This window comes from Mustela putorius, unplaced genomic scaffold, assembly GCF_011764305.1.
Source record: "Mustela putorius furo isolate JIRA1106 unplaced genomic scaffold, ASM1176430v1.1 tig00003913_pilon_pilon_pilon, whole genome shotgun sequence".
Classification (NCBI taxonomy): Eukaryota; Metazoa; Chordata; class Mammalia; order Carnivora; family Mustelidae; genus Mustela; species Mustela putorius.
In genome coordinates, this window is record NW_025422060.1 from 10,149,824 (window position 1) to 10,167,692 (window position 17,869).

Genomic DNA, 17,869 nt, shown 5'->3' on the forward strand with positions numbered 1-17,869 from the left:
GAACATAAAGGAAAGGCTGTCATGTTATCTAAAATTAAATTTTTCTGGACTGAAGAGCCTAGGCACTGGTACAGTAAAGTCAGGAAGAAGGATCTATTCTGTGTAATAGGAGTCAAGGCCAGTTCTCCTTGGCCTCATTTGGCATATTCTTCCCCCTTGGACTACGGGCAATATATACACATATATGTACACTGGGAAAACCGGGTTTCCAAATTCTAGATAAAAACACCATCAGTAACAAAATTATGAATACTTATTTACATATAAGACATTTTACATTAGCATGACAGCTTTCATGATAAATTAAAGTCAGCATAAAGGAGTATGTGCAATTCTGCAATAAGTAATAAAAACATTCAAGTCCTGGCAGCACTAATAAATTCCACTGAGCATTTCTTTTGACACTAGAGCTTTTATTTTCTTTGCCTGACATTGCTTGCTGCCTCTGAGGAGACACGAGTTTATGTGGTGGCAGCGAAGTCTACACAGTCACAGGTGTAGACTCTCAACAATGTTTGCACAAAACTCTGCTTTTGATTTGCTTTTGAACCAATCCACTGATCTGCTGGAGATCAAAGTACAGATGTGTGTGTTTGTTTATTTGGCAACTCTGCTTCTGGAGAAATAAATGTACCTCCTAGTCCCCGGTACATTTTTATCTCCCTCTATACGTCAACATGCACCCACTCGTCACTGAGTTACGGAAGTGCTCATTCCCTAAACGCTCCCCGTGATTCCGTGTAAGGGGACGGAGGCTCATGTTTTCCACATGGGTCCTTCATTCTGTTATATGGACAAACAAACCAACACTTAATAAATAGAAATGCTGCAGTTTATCTCCACACAATAGCCAAGATGTTCTTACACAATTCTGTGACTTCTCTTCAGTTCATAGAAAAACAGTCCCTTTTCTACAGAGTGGAAAAATACCTTCTCTTCATCAAAGAGACAGCCCAAAGTCTGAAAATTAGAGGAATGTGCTCTCTGTGCCCTTTCATCCCTCCTACAAATGGGTAAACAGTGAGAAAAAAGAATGTTAACATTCTAGCTAGAAATATGTACTATTGGTCACATATGGTTTTTTTTTTTTTCATCTTTTCTGATTGTTACCGACTACATCGATTTCATTTAAGTTGTGCTTTTATTCTTCTTTGGAATGGCAGTTCCAGGAATCATTAAATAGAATATTAACAAATGATGATGTCAGAGTTCTAGAAATAGAAATATCCAGCTATTGTAATACTAGTCCAACCTAAAAGGAGGGAAGAAACAGAATAGTAAGAACAGGTAAGCGAGAAAAAAATGAACTATAGTACAATAGCTCTGTATTTTTTAAATGCTACTAAAAAACACCTTAACAGTCCTAAGGGCAGCAAGTATGGGATTTTCTAAGTACATTTATTAAGTTTATAGAGGGTGTAGCCCCTGCACTTACCTTTTCAGACTCTGTTCCTGGACATCTCCAGTTGTACAGGTAATACTGCAAATTGCCATCTCCTATGCCAAATTTGAGTTTTTCCAAGAAGGTCTTATTTTCCATCAAATCTAGTGCATTGAATACATCAAATCCTTTCTGCCAATGTAAAAAGGATTTCAAATTTTACATATCAAAGGACTAGAGTGTTTTCTCTATTATGTACATCAGTGTAACACTTTATTTCTCTACTAGCAGCTCGAATATACATTTATTTTTTAAAAATATTATTTATTTATTTGACAGGCAGAGAGAGAGCGCAGAGGGAGGGGGGAAGCAGGCTCCCTGCTGAGCAAAGAGCCTGATGTGGGGCTCACCCCAGGCCCCTGAGACTGTGATCTGAGCTGAAGGCAAAGGCGTAAGCCACTGAGCCCCCAGGGGCCCCTCAAATACACATTTAAAACAAGGTATAATATCTACACTCTATGTGTAGGTTAAGAACTCAGTTCAAACCTGTCTGAGGATATTTTTAGAAGGAACATTTGCCCAGATGGCTCCATCTCCAGAGCTGTTAGGGGCCTTTCGAAGTTCTGACTGAGTCTTTAAAGACTTTAAACATGTCCTTGTCTGGGGCTAATGCTGGGAAATAAATGTAGTAAAATTTTAGTAGTAAAAATTGTATTTCTTAAAAACGTTAGGTAAAAATACTATCCAAATTTGGTAGAAATTTCTATTTCTCAGGGGTTTTACCTTAAATAATTTATTACTGGCCATTTTTGTGGGGGAAGTAGTTGAAAAAGAGCAATAGGATCAAAGAATCATAGGATAATGTTGATTTTGAGATGCAAGAGTACTATGTTAGAAAAATATTTTCAGCTTATCAAAGACAACACTTTTGACGTGTTATTCCTAATTTCTCATGAATAGTATTTTCTTATGTCCAGTTATTACACTGAAATTAGTGTCAGCTAATTTCAACTTCTTTTTGGGAAAGAAAATGTTTATTTGTAGCAAGAATTTTAAAACTACCCTAACTACCACACTAAAGAAATAGAAAAATATTGCAAATATAGTACAGCACATTTTGAATACCAATTCAAATTCATTTCAAATGCCTTTCTTTTTAATACTAAACTCCTTAATTATAAAAATAAAATTCCTTTAATTTTAAAATTCAGAGACTATTTAGTTGAGTTCAAAAAAGGTTCCTGCTGCTGATTATGCACCACAATACTAACATGTATGTCCCTTCTAAAAAGGTACCATGTATTTTCCCTATATTCCTTGTATTACGGGGTTTTAAGCATTCTTCCATAAGGGTTAGGAGTTTCTAATTTGCACAAAATATCTTTTTGGCTAAGCTGCAACAGAATCAATGATGCAAAAAGCCTCTGAAGTTTTAAAAGAAACTCTTATCAAAACTCTTCCTTTTGTCAGATGGTCAACAGTAACAAGTATCTCAAATGAATTGTACTGGTGCAAAAGGAACTCTAGTAAGAGGTTTCATTTATTTTTTATTATTATTATTTTTAAGTTTATTTGAGAGAGAGGGAGAGAGAGAACACAGGTGGGGAACAGAGGGGAAGGAGAAGCAGACTTCCCACTGCACAGGGAGCCCGATGTAGGGCTCAATCCCAAGATCTTGAGATCACGACCTGAACTGAAGACAGATGCCCAACCAACCGAGCCACCCAGGCGCCCCTCTTGTAAGAGGTTTTATATACTCTGAGACACATATTTGGAGAAACACACAAGACACAAAGGGAGGGAGCCGCTTACCAATTTGGCTATAATGAGTGCATCGCTCATGAGGTCCAGCAGGGGCGTCTCCGTGTGAATGTTGTAGAAGGAGTAGGCAGCCTTGAGGCTCTTGTGCGCAGGGTGGTGCGTGACTGTGGAGGGGAGTGTGTAGAAGCTCAGGAAGTCAGTTAGTTTACCACTGGAGTTCTGAAGGACAAAGGTGATGTCAGGTAAATACCTCCCTGAACACAATGCATCCACGCATTTAAGCTCACTTGCTGACTTTTGACACATACCTTAACTGTTAGAACAAAAAGCAACAACTCCCACTACGTCTGTCTCAGCAATTCTGTTTGGGGTCCCTGACGGTGGGCCAGGTAGAGCCCGAGAAGAGCAGGGAGTTGTACCTTTCTCAGCCCAGAGCTAGCTGGCTGTTTGCAGAATGTTCCTAAAAGCAGAATGGTCTGAAAGGAAACGTTTCCCCAAGCTTGACTCGTGAGTCTCCCTAGACCTAGGGAAGAGGGATCAAAAGTGCATTCATTGTTTTTGCAGAAATAAAAGCTCCAGGGATCAGAAGGCTGCCTTTGCCAACTCAAAGATACTGTATTATACTAACACCTTCTTGGCACAAAGCAAGAATTATGTCAGCATAAAGTGAAGCTGGATACTCTGGAAGCTGTTTGGGGAAACTTGTGAAAGGCATCAGTACCACAGCCGAACACACACCTGTGAATCTGAAGCTACCAAAAATCAAAAGGGACACAAATGATGGTCTTGGTTTCATCATCACTGGGATACCTTTCAATACAAGAAACGAGCCAGCACTGTTGGCGCTGCTTTAATAATGAGCTGCGGTGGCCTAGGCGGCTGGCACACAGCTCGAACTATGCTATGCCTGAGTCACATAGCTGGAGAGCCTACACCACAGGCATGGTCTTGCTGGTAAGAAAGAAGATGCCATATGGGTACATTATCTGGTTTTTCAATGCTTCTGATTTACGAAGCCCTTTTGCAGACACTAAGAAATTAAAGACATTTTGCTGAAGTGATTCTCTATGCCTCTATATTAGCAGCTTAGTATTCGTGATGAATTACAGACCTAAACTTTCAGCTTCAGTAAGGATTTTCAACTCAAAAAATCGAAACTGAAAAACAAAACTCGCTGGATGGGCTCAGAGGTGGAGTAGAGATGACAGAGGACAGAAATCATTGCCCTTGGAAGAATTCAGTCGAATTTACCCAGTCTGAACAAAAGAGAGAAAACAGACTGAAAAAAAAAATGAATTAAGTCTCAGGGACCAGTGGGACAGTTAACACAAGATGGGGCATTTCTATCACTGTTGTCCCAGAAGAGAAAGAGAAACGTGGGACAGCAGACGAAATAAGGGGTGAAAGCTTCCCAGATTTGGCAAAACACACACAACAGAATCAAGAAGCTGAGTGAACCTTGACAGGAAAAACCCAAAGAAATACACTCCAGGATGCATCCTAATTAAATTTCTGAGAACTACAGACAAAAGCCTTAAAAGTAGTCACAGAGTAAAGGCATTACCTACAGGAGAATACCAATTCAAAAGACAGTGGATTTTTGAAATGAAACCATAGAGGCCAGAAGGCAGTGGAACACTTTTTTTTTTTTTTTAAAGTAGGCTGCATGCCCAGTGTGGAGCCCAGTGTGGGGCTTGAACTCAGGATCCAAACCCCAAGTGAGATCAAGAGCCAGACACTTAAACTGACGGAGGCACCCAGGTGACCCAGTGGCATATTTTTAAAAAACTTGTTTATTTATTCATTTGAGAGAGAGAACGCACGAGTGCACAGTAGTCAGGTGAGGAACAGAGGAGGAGGGAGAGAATATCAAGCACACTCCACGCTGAGTATGGAGCCCCACGGGGGGCTCAATCTCAACCCTGAGATCATGACCTGAATGGGACTTTAACCAACTGTGCCCCCCAGGCACCTCCCATGGGCACAATATTTTGAAGGGCTGAAAGAAAAGAACGATCAGCCATGAATTCTGCATCTGGTGGAATTATCCTTCAGGAATGAAGGAGAAATAAGGACACTCTCAGACAAATGAAAACTAAAAAACTTTGTTGCTAGCAGACATGCTTTTAAGACTGGCAAAAGGAGATTCTCCAAGCAGAAATGCAGTAGTAACAGAAGGAATCTCAGAGCATCAGGAGAAAGAACAACAGAGCAGAAATCTTGGTACGTGCTGTAAACTATGCTTCTCCTCCTGCGTTTTCTAAATCTACAACTTGAAACACAAGTTGTATCACCATCTGATACTCAAGACAGTATTTAAAAAGTCAAGAAGAGAAGGGGATCTGATGGAAGTAGATCACTTGACGTGGTAAAATGTTGATACCAGTCGACTGTGTAAGTCACACATTCCTATATGTAGGAATACTCAGAGCAACCAACATACCAACGACACAAACACATTCAAATGCACCATAATTGCATAAATATTCAAGTAACCTCCAGGAAGGCAAGGAGAGAGGAGCAAGAGGAATAAAAACCAGAGAAAACAAATAAGAAACAGGTAACAAGATGGCAGACTTAAGCTCTAGCCTATCAGTGATGATCAAGTATCAATGGCCTAAATACACCAATCAAAGGAAAGACTGGAAGAGTGGATAAAGAAACACGGTTCAACTACATGCTGTTTATAAGAAACCTTCAGTTCAATGACGTAGATAAGGTAAAGTAAAATGGCTGTAAGAGACATACCATGCAGTACTTTCATCTTAAAGTAGCAGGAATGACCAAGTGCCTGCTGGTTAAGCATCTCCGACTCTTGGTTTTGGCTCAGGTTGTGATCTCAGGGTTGTGAGATCAAGCCCTGTGCTGGGCCCTGCGCTCAGGGCTGAGTCTGCTTAAGTTTCTCTCTCCCTTTCCCCACTCTGCATGTTCTCTCTTTTTCTCAAAAAAATAAATCTTTAAAACAGCAGGAGTGACTGTATTTGTATCCAACAGAGTCGAGTCCACGGCAAAGAAAATTATTAGAGACAAAGAGGGGTATTACATGCTGGTCAGGTGGATCCCCTGAGAAGACATAAAGGTCCTAAATGTATTAAGTACCAAAGAGCACCCTCAAAATACAACAAAAACACCTGACAGAGGCTGAAGGAGAAACAGGTAATAATTGGGACTTTCACACCCTCTCATCAACTGACAGGCTTCTAGAAAGAAAATCACCAAGGAGGTAGAAAATCTGAACAAAATAGGATCTAAATGACATATATGGAACACTCCACCTAAAAAGAACGGAATATACATTTCACATGCATTCACCATTTGTGCCTAAAATAACCCTCAACACCTTGAAAGAGCTGAAATCATAGAGAGTGTCTTCTCCAATCATAATGGAACGAAACCAGAAATCAATAGGAAATCTCTGAAAAGTCAAAGTTGAACAACAGAATTCTAAATAATCCAAGGCTCAAAGAGGAAGTTTCAAAAGAAATTTTAAAAAATGCAGGGGCAGCTGGGTGGCTTAGTCAGTTAAGTGTCTGCCTTCAGCTTAGGTCATGATCTCGGGTTCCTGGGATTGAGCCCCACATCTGTCTCCCTGCTCAGCAGGGAGTCTGCTTCTCCCTCTCCCTCTGCCTCTCCCCCCTGCTTGTGTGCACTCTCTCTCTCTCAAATAAAATCTTTAGAAATACATACATACATACATACATACATATAACCGAATGAAAATGAAAAAATGACATACCAAAACGTGTAGAATGAAGCCAGAGCAGTACTGGGAGGAACATTTAGAGAACTACATGCTTAAACTGTAACAGGGAAGGGTCTCAATAATCTAAATCTTCCCTCAAGGGACAAGAAAAGGAAGATCAAAAGAAGCACAAAGCAAGCAGAAGGAAGGAAATAATAAACATTAAGATCAGAAATTAGTAACACTGAAAAGAGAGAAAATCAATAAAACAAAAGCTTTGTTCTTTGGGGGGAAAATTCAATTAAAATTGATTTGATACAACACTAGCAAGACCAATAAACATAAAAAGAGAAAAGATACAAATTGTCAATGTTAGGAATGAAATAAGCATTATCACTATACATCCTTTGGCCAGTAAAAGGACGAGAGAGTAATTAAGCAACTTTTATAAATTTGACAATCTAGAAGAAATGGAGCAATTCCTCAAAAACCACAGCCTATTAAAATGTAATCAAGATAAAACAGATCGTTTGAACAGTCCTGTACCATTAAAGAACTGGAACTTGAACAAAAAAGAATTCTCTAAGGTCAGATGGTGTCAAATGGAGAATTCTAGCAAGCATTTAAGAAGTATTATCACCAAGTCTATAGAATCTCTTCTAGAAAAAAGGAGAGGGAACACTTCCCAACTCACTTTTGAGGCTGGTATTATCTTGATACCAAAACCAGACAAAAGCAGTATTAAAAAAGAAGAAGAAACTGCAGACCAGTATCTCTGATGAATTCAACCAACACTCAACAAAATATCAGCAATCCAAATCCAACAATGTATATAAAAAAATTATACACCACAACCAAGTGGGTTTTTTTCTAGGAATGCCAAGTGATTTGAAAATCAACCAATGTAATATATCAGATCAACAGACCAAAGAAGAAAAATCACATGATTGCTATCAACTGAAGCAGAAAAAGCAATGGACAAAATCCAACACCCATTCATGATAAGAACTCACCAAGTTAGGAATAGGGGAAATTGGGGCACCTGGGTGGCTCAGTGGGTTGAGCCTCTGCCTTCAGCTCAGGTCATGATCTCATTATCTCTGGGTCCTGGAATCAAGCCCCGCCCTAGGCTCTCTGCTCAGTGGGGAGCCTGTTTCCCTGCCTCTCTCTCTCTGCCTACTTGTGATCTCTGTCAAATAAATAAATAAATAAATAAATAAATAATCTTAAAAAAAAAAAAAAAAAGGAATAAGGGAAATTACGTCAAATTGGTAAGAAGCATCTACAAAAATCTTCCAGCTAATATCATACCTCATGGTAGAAGACTGAATGCTTTTCCACTAATATCAATAACAAGGCTGTTGACCTTTACCACTCTTATTCAACCGAAGTATGGGAAGATTTTGCTCCTGCAATAAGGCAAGAAGAAGAAATAAAAGGCATGCTGATGGGAAGGAAAGACATAAAACTGCCCCTATTTGCAGATGACATGACTGCCTATGTAGAAATCCCAAGAAATCTACATATAAACTCCTGGACCTAACAAGTGATTTCAGCAAGGATGCAGGATACAAGATCAACACAGAAAAAGAAACTGCACTTCTATCCACTGACGGTGAACGTGCAGAAACCAAAATTAAAGATGTAATACTATTTATAATTCCTCTAGTGAAAATCGAGTATGTAAGGTATACACTTAAGAAAACATCTATAAGATCTGGATGCTGAAAGTTATTAAATGCTGATAAAATTCAAAAGATCTAAATAAATAGAGACATACCATGTTCATGGACTGGAAGACTCGTGAATTCTCCCCAAAATAAGCTACAGATTTAATGTCATTCTTATCAGAATCCCAGCAAGGTGCTTCATAGGCAAAAACAAGCTTATTCTAAAATTTATATGGAAAGGTGAAAGAAAGAGATTAAAACAATCTTGACAAAAACAATGAAGGGGGAGGAATCACTCTACCTATCAAGACTTATACAGAACTATAGTAATAAAGACAGTGTGGTGTTGGTGGGGGACACCAGAGATCAATGGAACAGAAGAGAGAACCCAGAAGTAGAGCCCAATACAAATATTAGTATTCCACTAATGGAATTCCACATATTTCCACTAATATGGAAAAACCTTTAGAAACCAAGAAGATTATACTTAAAAAGAAAAAGAGGCAAAGTATATGACCAGCATGCAAATGGCTAACAAATTTATGAGATGTTCAAATTCACTAGTTGTAAGAACAGATGAATGAAAAACAAGGTATCAGTTGACACCCATCAGACTGGCCTACATTTAAAGTCTGGTAATAACCAAATGTGAGTGAGGATCTGTGGAAACAGGACCTCTCCTATGCTACTAAGAGATAGGAGGGTGAGCTGTAGGACCATGGAGCTAGACCTCTGAGTATGTACCTGAGGGGCAGCAGTTCTCAAAACGTGGGGCACCTGGGTGGCTCAGTGGGTTCAAGCCTCTGCCTTTGGCTCAGGTCATGATCCCAGAGTTCTGGGATAGAGCCCCGTGTCGGGCTCTCTGCTCAGCAGGGAGCTTGCTTCCTCCTCTCTCTGTTTGCCTCTCTGCCTACTTGTGATTTCTGTCTGTCAAATAAATAAAATCTTTAAAAAAACAAATCAAAACAAAACAAAAAAAAACATGGTCCGTGAACCCCTGGAGGGTATCCAAGACCCTTCCAGGAGTCTGAGGAATCAAAACGATTTTCCTAACAGCGCCACGAAATCATCTGCCTTGTTCACTCTGTGGACATGGGCACCAAGAAGGCAGGAGTGATGGCGGCACCGCCATCCAGGCCTCAGCACGGAACATGGAGCAGCACCAAACCATGCTGGGGGGCTTGTTACTCATCACCACCACACCCTCAAGTTAAAAAAAAAAAAAAAAAAAAAAAAAAGTTTTCTTAACTTAAGCTTGTCCTTGAGTAAGAATGATTAACTGTATTAACTGCCACCCTTAACAGCTCCTCCTTTTCCCAGCCTGGGTGGTGGCCCAGGAGGGAGCACACACAAAGCACTTCTGTGGCCGACTAAAAGGACAGTCCTTTTATTTGTCTAGGAAAAGCTCTCATTTTCCAGGAGTTTATTGTCTGAAAGAGAAGCCCAGAGGCCACGGAGCTGTGAGCTGAACTGCCACTTTTTTCATGGAACATCACTTTAAAGGAGGACTAACAAATTATGGTCATTGCGACCTGGGGATTTGGCCCAACTTCAAAAATCAATGATGTGATCCTGTCACGTCAAGGAGAATATTGGTGGGATTTGTTGCCAGGGATAAAATCTGGGCATTCAGGGTGCAACTTTAAGTCTGGAAAAACCTATATCCTCTAACATAAACTATATTATATGCTTTTCTGGTGACAATGTTATTAACAAACTATTAAAATTTGGAAGATCTTTTTTAACGCAGTGAACTGGTATTTCCCAAATGATCAGTATATGATGTTACAAATTCATACACTGGTAAAGGAATGATCAAAGGAGAAGACAGACCAAAGGATTTTAATTAGAGTATGGAAAGTTCATTAATATGCTTTCAAGTAGAGAATTTTCAAAACAATCTGAATAGTCTACTAAAATATTCATTCTTTTCCATATCTTCAATACTTCATGTGAAGGATTTTTTTTTTCCACATACCTCAGCCAAAATAATTTATCACAATAAATGCAGAAGTAGATACGCAAGCCCAGCTGTCTTCTGGTAAATCAGACATTAAAGAGATTTGCAAAAATATAAAACATACCACTCTTAATTCCATTGCTTTGGAAAACAGTTATTCTTCATAAAAAATATGTTATTTAGGTAACATGTTTCTTACTGTTATTAAATAATATATATATTTTCAACGATTTATTCCTTTTTAAAACTAAACTAAGATACACCTGACATATAACATTATATTACTTTCAACTGTACAAGATAATGATTCAATATTTGTATATATCACAAAATGATGACCACAGTAAGTTTAGTTATAATCCATTTTGTTAAAATCACCACATGTAGTTAACAATTTATTTTCTTGTGATAAGAACTTTTAAGGTCTGCTCTTTCAGCAACTTTCAAATATGCGACACAGTCTTAACTGTAGTCACCATGCTATACATTACACGCCATGACTTACTTAATTTATAACTGGGAACTTGTACCTTCTGACCCTTTGCAACCATTTCACCCACCCTTCACCTCTGGCAACCACCAATCTGTTCTCTGCATCTGTGAGTTTTGGATTTTTTTGGATTGTACATACACGTGAGATTGTACAGTAACTGGCTTTCTCTATCTGATTTATAAAATAATAATATTAAAAATTTTTGTTTCGATTTCAATGTAGTAAGTATCTGTAAATATAATCCACAAAAATAAAAGCTCTTTGGGGTTCTCAGTAATTCTTCAGGGACTGAAAGAGTCCTGAAATCAAAAACTTTGAAAACTGCTGTCCTGGAGAAACTAACCACAAGGGCATAAAGATTTATGCCTAAACTTCTGCACGACAAAGGAAACAGTCGACAAATCTCCTGACAGAATGGGAGAGAATATGGGTAAATGTCTTATCAGATAAAGGGCTAGTATCCATATTCTATAAAGAACTTCTCAAACTCAACACCCAAAGAACAAATAATCCAGTCAGGAAATGGGCAGAAGACACGAACAGACATTTCTCTGAAGATGTACAAATGGCCTACAGACACAGGAAAGTGCTCCACATCACTTGATACCAGGAAATACGAATCAGAACTATAATGACAGCACCTCCCACCAGTCAGAATCCCTGAAATTAACAGGTCAGGAAATGACAGTTGTTGGTAAGGATGCAGAGAAAGGGAAACCCTCTTACACTCTTGGTGGAAATGTAAGCTGGTGCAGCCACTCTGGAAAACAGTATGGAGGTTCCTCAAAAAGTTGATAATAGAGCTACCTTATGACCCAGGAATTGCACTACTGGGTATTCACCCCAAAGATACAGATGTATGATCCAAAGAGGCACGTGCACCTCAGTGTTTACAGCAGCAATGTCCACAATAGCCAAACTATGGTAAGAGCCCAGATGTCCATCAGTAGATAAATGGATAAAAAAGATGTGACACATACACACACAATGGAATATTACACAGCCATCAAGAAAACACGAAATCTTGCCATTTGCAACAACATGGATGGAACTAGAGGGTATTACGCTAAGTGAAATAAGTCAATCAGAAAAAGACAATTATCATATGATCTTACTCATATGTGGAATTTAAGAAACAAAACAGGACCACAGTGGGGAGAGAGGGAAAAATGAAGCAGGACAAAACCAGAGAGGGAGACAAACCATAACAGACTCTTTTTTTTTTTTTTTTTTTTTTTTTTAAAGATTTTATTTATTTATTTGACAGAGAGAGATCACAAGTAGGCAGAGAGGCAGACAGAGAGAGAGAGAGAGAGGGAAGCAGGCTCCCCGCTGAGCAGAGAGCCCGATGCGGGCCTCGATCCCAGGACCCTGAGATCATGACCTGAGCCGAAGGCAGCGGCTTAACCCACTGAGCCACCCAGGCGCCCCATAACAGACTCTTAATCACAGGAAACAAACCGAGGGTTGCTAGAAGGGAGTGGGGTGGGGCCATGGGGTAACTAACTGGGTGATGGGCATTAAGGAGGGCACGTGATGTAATGAGCACTGGGTATTATATGCAACTGATGAATCAATGACCTCTATCTCTGAAACTAGTAATACACTATACGTTAATTAACTGAATGTAAATTAAAGAAAAAAAAAAAGATTGTGCTTAAAGGTGTGCACTCTAGCATTGTTCTAGAAATAAGAGCTTAAAAACAAAGACTGCTCAGCTGTTCTCCAGAAACGCCCTTTGAATTCACCCTGTTTCTACCATTTCTACCCTATCTTGGCTGCCATCCTACCTCTGGACCAATGCCCGACAGTGTTGAAAAAAGACACTTTCAGTCAGTGCTCACACCTGAATGGTAAATGGACTGCTATTGGGACCTCTATGTGGACTCCACACTCTTTCCTCCAGGTACATACCAGCTTAAATCTCAACTTCTGAACCCAATCCCACTTCAACTGAAAGAGCCTCTATGCGAAACATCATTTGAACAACAAAGTTCAAGCTTTTTGTTGTTGTTGTTTTTTCCTTCTAGGAAAAGGGTTAAAAAGCACTAGGTTAAATTCATCCAGTTAAGAATCAGAAAATCTAGACTATTACTTTTCGTTTCTTCCCTTGAACAAGGGTTAAGTGGCTGAGTGATGCCATCTCAACCAAAAACAGTTCAGTTCAAACCAGTTTTGCAAAACCCAGGGGTATTAAACTTTGGAAAGTATCTATCTACTTCAGAAAAGGCCATTTAAATCAACTTTTTCAAACTGAATAAAGCAATTACTCAAACAGGTACCAAGAGAAACATATCCTGATTTCCCATTAATCACTAGCAAAAATGTGCTCTTCTTATCCAGGAACGGAAACTGTAAGAAGAAATTCTGGTTCTATCAGGAGGAACAGAAATCTGGTTTGGAAGCAGTGTGTCATGGAGAAAGAGGAGAGAAGGGGGCACTCTTCGGTCCTTCCAGAAAACAGACTCAGCTGTGTGGTGTTTCCACACCTATCTGTATTGTCTTATCACCTTATGTTTACCTCCACTACAAACGTGTCAATAATGTGCTCCTGCGGGAGAAACCAGTGAGCCACTTCCTCTTCATCCATCACCGGGGCGAGATGAAACTGCTTCAGGTAAGTGTTGGTCAAGTCTCGCACGGCCCGGATATCTCTGGGTTCCATCGGTCTCAGGCCTGATGTCTTGGTAGCCTTGTTGCAGTGAAAACAAAACAAAGCCAGCAGCTGAACTATAAGGAGAACGAACGCCATGTGCATCAGCACCACCTGGGGGCTTGTCAGAACTGCCCAATCCTAGCTCCCCCTCAGACCTGCCAAGTCCGAATCTGCAGTTTGCCCAGATTCCCTGGTGATCTGTCTACACACGGAAGCACCGAGTCAGGAGACGCATTGACAACGTGTTGTGCCTTCTATCCGTGGGCCGGGTATAGGGTTAGTGCTGCCCAATCAAAGCCAGGGGGACCCCAATCCATGGGCCAAAGCCTAGCATGTTAACAACCACCCCACGGGTGCATGTGTTCTGGAAGGATGTGTCTTACAAATGACCTGTCTGACAGGCAGAGAATTCAGGTGAAGACAGCTCAGAAACTTATTTTAATCAATGGACTGTAAAGAGGCTGTAAGCTATTTTGTTCCTGTGAGCAACAAAAATGGAAAAAAAAGTAAATCATACTGGTCAGAAGGGGAAGGGCAACCATTTTAACAGCCAAGCGGCCAAGTACCCGCCCTGACTTCCCAGGTTATCTTTTGATTAAATAAGGTGATTAGAACAGGCATTCGAATTCATCATTCTGGATCATCACGATTTCTATAGTGTTCTATTAGGAACAGAATTAACCTCATGTTTAGGCCAGGTCCTCATTTGGATTTGTTCCACTGTGTGCTCTGAAGCTCCAGACATCACCTAGCTCCGTAGGAACTGCCCAGACACCAGGACACTTGAGCTAAGAAGTGAGAAAAACCCACCACAAGTGCTTGTTGTACAAAATACTAAAACCTCGGGGCTCCTGGGCAGCTCAGTCCATGAAGCGTCTGCTTTCAGCTCAGGTCACGATCCCTGAGTCCTAGGATTGAGCCCCACGTCAGGCTGGCTCAGCAAGGATCGATCTCTCTCTCAGAGAAATAAATAAAATCTTAAAAAAAAAATACTAAAAACTCAGCAATCCCATTTCATCTTTCCAGTTAGCTTGTTTTTTTTCCTAGAAACAGTGGATACATTTTAAGTGGTAAGTAGCCTGTATATAAATACTTCTACTCCACCTTTTCTAAGTTATTTTTAAATACTTTAAAATTAAATACAGCCTTTAAAAATAGATTATGACAGCTCCTGCACATCCCCAGACACATAGCATAGCAGAAGCCCAAGGTGGTATACAGGTTTCATCCTGTGTGCTGGCTCTGATCCACCTTAGTGGCTGTGCTGAGGTCTCTTGGGGTCCATGACAAGGAATGCTGACCAATCACGGACCGGGGGACTGGGAGGGGTGCTGAGAGATCTGTTCTTTGTATTTACAGACCCAAATGTCCTTACAATGCGCCATCCTATTATGGCTCATGTAATCTCTAAAGATGTAATAATGCAGCCAAAATATCGTTTACTAAGTCCACATCGAGAGAAAGTAAGCCCTTAACATTTAATGGAGAACTCGTACTTTTGGACTTTTTGTGGATCACCAAGCCAAAGCAAGAGAAATCTTCATGCCCTGGCTTCCATCCGAGGCCTAAGCCTTCAAGCAAGAATGGTAATAACAGCCAAATGAATGAATGAATGAATGAATGAATGAGTTCCTATGTTTCAAACCACATTTATACAGTAAGGTAAGGTGAAGACTGCATGCATGGAAAAAAGTCACTGTCAGCTCTGCAAAGATGACAAATCTTGGGCCTGGCACTTACGTGAGAGCCAGGCAAAAATTCTTTTTTACGTTTCCCCGGGCCAATTTTAGTGTTTGTTAGCACTTCTATACTGGAGATTCATGGCAAGATGGAACCTATGTGATTTCCAAATACTGGAAAATGTAATAAACATACATTTCTAAATGCTAATAGGAAAAACCAAACTACATATAAAGAAATAATGTATTTAAAAAGTCATTTACAAAGATGATTTTCTGCCAAAAGGATGACCTCAATAAAGTCTTAAGTAGCCCTTTTCAATAGTAAACTGCTTTTTCTTCTGTTACTAGCTCAAGAATAATGATATCAAGCAATTAGAGTCTTTAGTGAAAGCAACAGGACAGCGCGTCTGTGAGGTGGACATTCAGAAAGGAAGAACAAGCTTGCCGACGTCTTTCTAGACCAAAACATTCCTCTTCAGCAATATTCTCCTGAGTATTTATTCCACAAAATTTATTCCACTAAAATCAACATCTTTTGCCCAACAGACACCCTTAAAGCAGCAGTTCCCAAATATTTTTGTCTGAGACCCCTTTACTTTTTTAAGATTTTATTTATTTATTTGAGAGAAAGAGAGAGAGAGCATGAGATGGGGGAGGGTCAGAGGGAGAAGCAGACTCCCTGCCAAGCAGGGAGCCTGAGGCGGGACTCGATCCTGGGACTCCAAAGGCATTCGCTTAACCAACTGAGCCGCCCAGGCGCCCCCCGACCCGCCCCTTTACCCTCTTCAACACGGAGTAGGCCCAGTGAGTTCTACGTGTGTGGGTTATATCCACCTGCACCTATCATGCTAGAAATTAAAACTGAGAAAACTTTAAATCCAAAAAACGCCCAAGCACACATTCCGTAATGCCTCTGGTAGATGCCACAGTACACCTATAGGGTAATTAAGTGAAAAATGCATTTTCTGTCTCACTGTTATTATAAAAATAGTGTTGATGTCACAGGTCCCCATCCCCTGGATTGGGCTAAACTCGTGACTGCTCAGGGGTCCCAGGACCAACTCTGAGAACTGCTGTGTCAGGTCTCCAAAAGTCAGAATGATGGGTAGTTGGAAGTGGGAGACAGAAAACTCTGTGAAACATTATGTTTGGGTGAACAGGGAGAGAGAAAGTATATGTGCTGGGCAATTTATAAGCCCTTGAAGTGCTTTTTTACAGAAGCTTTTTTTTTTTTAAAAAAAAAAAGAAGAACATCAGACTGTATCAGCTACAGGGGAAAAAAAAAAAGCCAAAATCCCAGAAAACAGGAGAAGAATATTTACTTTTGCCAACTCACAATGGCCATGTCTCTTCAGGGCCTAAATGTGCTTCTTTTTAATATCGTGAAATAACACATTCTCCAAAAAAAAAAATCTACAGAAGCAGGAAATACATTTGAAAATATAAAATAAACCCTTCATTTACAGCTGTGGTCTTCAGAAAGAGGTGGGGAAAATGTTAAGCCTAAATTTAAAAAAAAAAAAAAAAAATGCTACGTTTTGGCATAACCCAAAAAAGAAAGGTGGTTTCCAGAGAATTCCAAAAAAACAAAAAGACATTTCAAGTGACTGGGAAAGCCTCATATTTCACACGCAAACTCTATTATCTTGGGCAGACTCACTCTCCCAGGGTCCAGCTAGCAGGCATGACTTGTTGGGACTCTCTGTACATCGGAATATGTGTAAAATCTGCTTATCAGTGCATACAGGAAAAAAGGCTCAGAGGTCTATTAAAAAACAGAAGCCCCGTTGTTCTCTGTCAAACTATGTGGTGTAAACTGTCTCAGAGCCAAGATTCCAGAGCAGAGATGTAAGCAGTGATTATGGGGATTTGATTAAAAAGCAGCAGCAGGACGCTAATCACTAAAAAAAAGCATCTACTGCAACTCACTGTAGGAAGAACTCTGTGTGTCTTAGCATGTCTTCACTAGCACGTCCTTCTTGCCACACCACGGAAGGACACCAAGCAATTAATGTGACTCTGGCTGTTTGCCTGCTTTAAATTCCTTCAACTTTAAGACCACTGACAAAAAAAAAAAAAAAAAAATTCCAACTTTGTTTGAAAATGCTCAGAAGTGGGGCGCCTGGGTGGTTCAGTTGGTTAAGGATCTGCTTTCAGCTCAGGTCATGATCCCAGGGTTCTGGGATCGAGTCCCATATCAGGATCCCTGCTAAGTGGGAGAGTGGGAACCTGCTTTTTTCCCTCTGCCTCTCTCTCTCTGTGTCTCTCATAAATGAATAAATAAAATCTTTAAAAGGAAGGAAGGAAACGCTCAGAAGTGGAGCACCTGGGGGGCTCAGTCAGTTAAGTGTCTACCTTCAGCTCTGGTCAGGATCCCAGGGTCCTGGGATAGAGCCCCATGTAGGGCTCTCTGCTCAGTCTGGAGTCTGCTTCTCCATCTCCCTCCCCTCCCTGTTCATACTATCTCTCAAATAAATAAATAAAATCTCAAAAAAAGAAAAAAAAAAGAAAATGCTTAACAGCAAATGAAAACAAACTGATGCTCACAAGGTAAGGAAAGGCATTACTCTTGGGAAGACCTTAG

At 40.1% G+C, this 17,869-nt stretch overlaps 1 protein-coding gene across 4 annotated transcripts in view; it reads right to left on the reverse strand.

The window, feature by feature from the left end:
• Positions 1-1,122: 1,122 nt before the first annotated feature.
• Positions 1,123-17,869, reverse strand: part of NMT2 (N-myristoyltransferase 2) — a 66,894-nt gene continuing 50,147 nt past the window's right edge. For 2 of the 4 annotated variants that reach the window (XM_045069114.1, XM_045069115.1), the window contains 4 exons: positions 13,469-13,639; positions 3,194-3,361; positions 1,436-1,573; positions 1,123-1,252 (listed from right to left, as the gene is read on the reverse strand). In XM_045069114.1, the coding sequence (XP_044925049.1) occupies positions 1,232-1,252; positions 1,436-1,573; positions 3,194-3,361; positions 13,469-13,639 (498 nt within the window). In that variant the 3' untranslated portion in view covers positions 1,123-1,231. Of the gene's footprint in view, positions 1,253-1,435; positions 1,574-3,193; positions 3,362-13,468; positions 13,640-17,869 lie in introns of those variants that run through there. The other 2 variants (XM_045069116.1, XM_045069117.1) reach the window with 2 other exon arrangements.